Source organism: Aegilops tauschii, chromosome 2 (assembly GCF_002575655.3).
Source record: "Aegilops tauschii subsp. strangulata cultivar AL8/78 chromosome 2, Aet v6.0, whole genome shotgun sequence".
Taxonomy (NCBI): domain Eukaryota; kingdom Viridiplantae; phylum Streptophyta; class Magnoliopsida; order Poales; family Poaceae; genus Aegilops; species Aegilops tauschii.
Genome location: NC_053036.3, coordinates 123230452 through 123237474, shown reverse-complemented (window position 1 = coordinate 123237474; position 7023 = coordinate 123230452). Strand labels below are relative to the sequence as shown.

The window sequence follows — 7023 nt, the reverse complement described above, 5'->3', positions numbered from 1 at the left end:
GCGCCACACTATACAGTGCAGCGCCTAGCGCTTAGGCTCTGCACAATGACTTAGCAATTTTTAGGCAGTCTGGGATGCAACGTTGGCCAGTCGTGTAGCGCCTATCTGTGAGGCGTTGCACAGTGTAGTGTGGCGTCTTCGTATCGGGCGTCACACAAAAAGGTCAGCCGCGTGAAATAGTTTTACGGGCAGTTCATTCTGTGATTTGATTTCGTTCACAGGTCAAATTTGTCAAATTTGCCGGAACCGGTCGTGCGCATGCATCAGCAATGAGCCGCGAGTAGACCGGACTCGGACATATTTCTTGGTGAGGACCACGTCTACGCTGGAGGCTGGACACAGTAGGCACTTCCTTAATTAATCTTAGATTAGATGATGGCAAGCAGGACTAATCAGGTCTTGGAACTTTGACCCATCATTGGCGCCACAGCAGGCTCTTCCAAAAGAAAAGGCTATAGCTGCGCCTGTGCTCTGGAGGCCACCCTGGAATTCGGCCTCGTGTCGCCCATTTCAGAATTCGCAGCCGTCTTCTGTTCTCCACATGCCGGCAACTTCTCGGTCTACTTTTCAGGGTAGAAGAAGAAACCAAAGAAAAATGCATGGTGGCCCGGCCACCACCCCCCTGGCCTGCTTTCCGCACGTTTTCTACTTTCTCTCGCACCAATTGGCAGGAGTATAAACCCAAGAGAATAAACCGCCGGACAGGAAATAATCCTGAGAGCTGCAGTGGTACATGTATACTACTACGAGTCGACCACGATTTCTTCCTCCGAGCCCGAGCTGATCCATCACCGGCATATATCGCCGGGACCTGCGAGGCATTTCAACGTGATAAACTGCAGCCACATCTCATGTTCGAAATGCTAGAAGAAAAATTCCGATTCCGAAAGCGCCGTCCATGAGCCCGACGGAGAACGGATCCATGTCAATTTCAGGCCCATGACCCCTCATGTACTCATCTTTTCCGTGGCACACCCTATTGGTCCATGCCGATGCCAGACCTGTACCGCTAGAAATCCCCGAACAAATCCATACACACACACGCAGTCAACTTCGTAATAGTATCAGCTTTAATCTAGTCCTCAACCATTTCTTTCATGTCCAAACGGCGCTGATCAGTGTTGATAAAATATCAGACACGCCATGCCTGTTCCGGCGGCCAGCGTGTAAGCAAGCCTAACCTAAGAGGAAAGCGACATGATCCGGAATTCTGGATAAGGGTTATCGCAATTATCACTCTTGTCGACATATACATGTTGGACATGCCGAGAGCCTCAGGCTCATTTCGCCTCCTGATGCACCCATCGAGCGATCATCTTCGGAATCTCTTTTATTTTCCCTGCCGAGAGGCCAGCGTCAGATTAGGATACAACAAATGCATTGATGAAGAAAGGGATGTGTTTTGCAGATAGGCTCGGCCGTGAACCGTCTAGAAAGATCTCCCTTTGGAAGGGTCCGGGCTCGCCGAGCAAGCTGCTCACAGAGTTGGTAAGCAAGGGCTCCAATTATTATGAACGAAACATCATCAGTTTTGTTGCAGCGATTCCATTATCAACGAGAGCAGAGCATCACATATTATCTGCTAAAGAAGAAGCCATGGATAGACGACGAGCGAGCCAAGCAAATATGAAAAGAACCCAAGATTTTTTATTGTGCGTGTGCGTGTGATCGATGCTGATGTATTCGCATTCGTCCTGTATGTTCGACGGCGAGGCCTGAGAAGGACACGTACGCGAGATACCTATCCGTTGGTGGCAGTGGTGGCTCGCGGAAGCAAACCGGAATTTTCTTCCTGCGCCACGGTCATGGGGCCTCCCTCCCATATATAGTACTCACTTTTCTTTGTTGGAAAGGGAAAATTATAACTAATTTGCGAGCGAGCGAGCGAGCGATTAGCTCAGCTATTCTCCAAATTGTTGGGTTGATTTCTGCTGTCCTTGTTGCTTGTTTGGCCAACCACCCGGCGTCACCATGCTTGCTGCTAACTCAACTATCATTTCTCCTTAAAAAACCAAAAGAAAAGGCAGAACTCAACCATCTTACAAGTCAACCCACTTCTTTTAGACCAACTAACTATATGAGGCAACCAAAATGGGTTAACGGAACAGTTTCTTTTTCTTCCTTTCGAAAAGCGCTGATGAAACAATTATGCAAGAGAAATCCTGATTTTTTGTTGTTTCTTTCGGGAATAGTGGTTGATTAGTGCATCAGTTGGCTGTGGTGATGGTGGACTGGTGGTTGATAATGCGGCGTACTTGCGGAGTTGGAGAACAATGTGCAGTCATACATGTTCTTCTCAGCTTATCGCCTGTCAAATCTCCAGTTTTGGCGCGTACGTGCGTGCGTAGCGAGCGAGGTCCCTGGCGCTTTGACAGATGCCGCATTCTGAGGGGGAGTGACATGACAATTTTGGCACAATTTTGACATTCGCAACGGGCGGCCAGAGAAAAACAAGAGCCGGACAACAAGTTTGGCAGGGTGAATATACTACTACTACTACTGTCAGCAATGCTTACAGTTGCAGGCTGGCAGTTGCAGGTCGACAGAGAATGGAAGTATAACTGAATAACGGTATAGTGGGTTGCTGTCGCTGCTGCAGCTGAATTGACCGCTTGCAAGTTGCAAAATTGAAAACAATGGCGTGCAGAAAGAACGAGAAGGAACGACGAAATGTATGGAGGCAAACTTGTTTTCTTCTCTTTGTGGTGTCATGCCGGAACATGATCATTCTATCCACATGTACATCACACACATCTATAAAAATCTGTACAGTTTTTACTCCGAGACCGAGTAAGAGTAACCGGGAGACGCTGGGAAAACTTGCGATGACGCCACGCAAGGAAGACGGCACATCACAAAAGGTTGGAGGAGGAAAAGTCCACCGTGCCAGCCCAGGCGTCACGACGACGACGGCTGCGGCGGCTTCGTCTGCCGCGACGACGCGCTGCTCTCGCCACCGCCGGCGAGCCCCATCTCTATGTCCCTGGTCGCGTCCTCCTCCTGAGGCGCCGGGGGCGGCGACGCGCCGCCACACCCGAGTAGCCGCCGCAGCCCGCACGCCCCGGCGGCCGGCGCTTGCGCTTGCGACGGAGTAGGCGCTGACTGAGGCGTCGTTGCGGCGGGAGGCTGCTGCTGCGGCTGCGCGCGGCCGGTGCTGACGTCGTCCTGGGAGCCGAAGAAGAGCACGTTGGTGGGGAAGTTGGGCGACTCCTGGTCGGCCTCGGGCGCCTGGACGGGCGCGGGCGGCAGCGGCGGCGCGTCGACGGCCGGGCAGCGGCAGAGCGGGCAGGTGGAGTGCGACTTGAGCCACATGTCGACGCAGTCCACGTGGAAGCCGTGGCCGCAGCGGGGCAGCACGCGCGCCGTCTCCCCGGCGGCGAGCTCCGTGATGCAGACCGCGCAGTCCATGGCCTCCCCCTTGGCCACCTCCCGGCGGGGCAGCGACGCCATGGACGCGTCGTCCAGGCCCCCGTCGTAGAACCAGGGGGCGACGCCGTCCCCCGCTCCGGCCCTCCCGTCCCCGCCGCAGAACAAGAAGCGCAGGTGCGCCATCACGCCGCTCCCCGGCGGCGGCGGCGCCCCTCCGCGGGACCTCTTGGCGCAGAGGAATATGTAGAAGCAGAGCACGAAGGAGAGGAAGATGGCCATCACCGCCGCCAGCATGGCGGCCGCCGCCGCGGCCGTGGTCGCCGTCACCGCCATGTAACCACCCCTCGAGCAAGAATCGCTTCGGCCTGGTGCAAACGACAGCGGCCGACCTCCCTCTCTTTCTCTCCTCGGTATCTGCTCCTCGTCCTCGCAAGCTTCTAGGCAGGGCGTGCGTGCGCGGAGAGAGTCAGTATATATTCAAACCAGCGTGCTCTGGCTCGCGCTGGAGATGGATGTAAGAATGGGATTAACGTAATGGAGTGCGCCCTGCTACTTATACGGGGGCGGAGAGGATAAGAGGGAGAGGGAGGAGGAGAACAAAACGGGTGTGGGGGCTTGGCGCAGGGGTTTGGAGGAGAAGGTGAGCGAACGGGCCAACTGTGGAGGAGGGAAAGCGAGGATGGCGACGGTTTTCAAAAATGTTGACGCGAGCTGAGCAGAGCAGGCTGAGCAGCCATGAGTCCATGACCGGGGGGCTGGGTGGGTTTGTTCGTTGGACGGACCTCCCCGCCACGGCCATCCCCGTCGACCAATCTCCCGCGATGGCGTCGCCCGTGTCCCGGCCCGCGCGCCGCTGCACGGTTGCACCAACGATGCAACCACACACCACGTCGGTAAACCCCTGGAATCGACCCGTCGACGCACACGCGGCCCCGTACGTGCCGCCAGTTAAAATAAGTAAAAAAGCAGAGCCAGCCACTCACTGACTGACACACTGCCCCCACTGAAGTGACACGATCCTGTTATTATATTACTTTTTTTAGAATCCTGTCATTATTATATTACTACTATAGTACTAGCAGTTCTAGTGTTCACCATGGTTGGATCCTGATTTTTTGCTCGAACCCTGGTCTGGGTTGCTGCAGGACACACCGCCGGATCGGGGGACACATTTGAACGGACCCAACCGCCAGGGCCAGGAAACGTGGGCCGTATGCCGGCAGCGCGTGTGACACGCCTCTCCCGGGGTCCCGGCCGTGTAGATAGCTTGACGTGGATACGTCGATCGATATGCTTGAAGCAAGCAACGGAGCTGGAGCGGGCAGCAGGCAAAGCCAAGGTGCCCCGCCCCGGAATCCATCCATCCATCACAACGGGTGGACCACATCACGGGAGGTTCGTTCGGTATAGCGGTTTGTTGCCCCCCGCGCCCTACCCCCCGTCCCTTTCCCCGTCCGATATGCGTCTCGGGAGCACACAAGCGAACGGGCGATCGAATTCAATTCGAATCCGACCGGGTGAACGAAGGAATGAGTCCGGTCCGTGTGGTTGTGGCATCGGCTCGGCGTTTCCTGGAAGCGACTGGAGGGGGGACGGACGGCGGCTTGGTTGAGTGTGGCTCAATCCTAAGTTAAGCAAGCCGCCTTATCTTACTTGGCTGGGAATTCCGGGAAAGTTGACCGGCATATCCAAGTACGAAGCCATCTCCATTAATTAGCTTAGTTCGGATGGTTACTAGCTGGTCACATAAACGCCCGTCGAAACGTACTCCCGCCTCCGACGGGTGCGACCGATCGAACGCCACATGCATGTTCCTACTACTCCTACAACACTAATAAGACTTCAATTTATTTGATTGGTATTATTATCCTCGCGGAAAAAGACTCAAATCGATCGAATAAACTCTCCAGATAAACCCGAACGAGCGCAAGTCGTCGCTGCCAAGTTGCCCATCTCTGACCCGTTGGGTTCGCTGTATCGGCAGCCGACTCGCCGTCGGGGTCAGGGGCGGCAGCGCGCACGCGGCCAGCCGGTTCGGCGTAGGGGGACGTGGCCGGCTGGCCGGCGACCCGTATCCGGCGTCCGGGCTGTGGCAGCGACGGCACGGGGCGGGGGGTGGACGGACGGACGCGCGCACGGAGCGGGGGAGGACAGTGACGCGCGCGGTCTGCGGCCCCGTGCGCTGCCGCCTGCTGATGATGCCCATGATGATTCCGCCGTTGTTAAAAAATCTGCTTGGTGTCCGGTCCCTGCCTTTGAATCGGGTCGGCTAAAACCCCGGGGGAAAGTCCGTCCGCCACGCACGCGTCCATCATGCGGGACGCCCCGCGGGCGGGCGCGCGCTGATGCTCCTCCGTGGATCACTGCTGCCTTTGACCGGCCCGGCTGACGGCCTCAAAGCGGCTTTGTCATTCCCCGTTTCTCGACAGAAAGGGCGCCTTTTCTGCCGTCGAGAAAACTAATTAAACGAAAAAGAGCGGGCGCCTTTCTTTCATCCGGTAGTTTTGTGGTTCTAGTAGACAAGAAAAGAACATTGCTAGGGTGCCGAGCTTCTGAAATTCCGAGCATGCAGGCCGAGTACTCGCGTGATTTCGTGCGAATTGGCGGCTGCTGTTTCTTTTGCTGATTTGCACTGCAATTATCCGGTCGCGTAGCACGCTGACTGCGAGCCTTAACTTTTTTCTTTTCTCTTTGAGACAAGACTCCGAGCCTTAATTAAAGATAGCTGCTGCAGCCGATCGTCGTCACGAGCCGAGAAACGGTTGCAGTTTGAATCCAACATGGTACATGAGTTCGGCAGTTCCCCGCCAAAAAAAAAGTTCGGCACCGTGGGGGTCCTTCGAGCCCTCGTGCGGCCGACATGGCGCCACACACTGTGGCCCAGAAGCCGCGAACCTAGGTACGTGCGCGCGCGCCCGGTCGGCCAGGAAGATTTTTTTTTGGAAAGGTTGCCGCTTTTATTTAATTAAGTGTAGCTCGGAATGTCATCCGAAATTACATCCAAAATGCAGTCTGGGGAACCCCCAACCAAACCTTACACAATTCATCACCTACCCCTACTTTTGCTAATTTATGCGCGGCAACATTACCGGTGCGTTTCACCCACGTCACTTTGTAGTCATTCTTCAACGCCAGCATCTGTTTGATTTCCTGAATCCATGGTCCAGCTCGCGAATAATTGATGCCCTTTTGGTTGATCATTTGCACCACCGGCAAACAGTCCAACTCCAAATGGACATTCTGTACATTGATCTCCTCAGCTACCTGCAAAGCTCTTTTGCAAGCCAAAATCTCCGCTGCTTCAGGCTCCACAATGTGTGGAAAATGATGGCACACTCCGGCCAGAAATGCCCCATTATGGTCCCGAAGCACCGCTCCACCACCAGCCTTACTCCCTCCTTTATTAACCGCACCATCAGAATTGATCTTAACCCATCCATCTTCAGGTGCTTCCTATTTTTGTGGCTAATCCGTCCTTTCTTGCCTCGGCTTTGGTTGATGCACGCTGCTCCATTCTGCCATGTGAGAGCATACCGACTCCATGATTTCATGTGGTTGGTCAATCCTCTTCCCATCTCTTGCTGAGTTCCTCGCGAGCCAGAGGCCATAAGTGGCCTGTATCATTGCCTCCCGCTCATCCCCATCAGCATCCAG

At 55.1% G+C, this 7023-nt stretch overlaps 1 protein-coding gene across 1 annotated transcript; it reads right to left on the bottom strand.

The window, feature by feature from the left end:
• Positions 1-2675: 2675 nt before the first annotated feature.
• Positions 2676-3973, bottom strand: LOC109784964 (uncharacterized). The gene has a single exon (XM_020343571.4). It carries the CDS (start codon positions 3700-3702, stop codon positions 2899-2901), a length of 804 nt encoding a protein of 267 aa, XP_020199160.1. The 5' UTR covers positions 3703-3973; the 3' UTR covers positions 2676-2898.
• Between the last annotated feature and the right edge of the window lie 3050 nt (positions 3974-7023).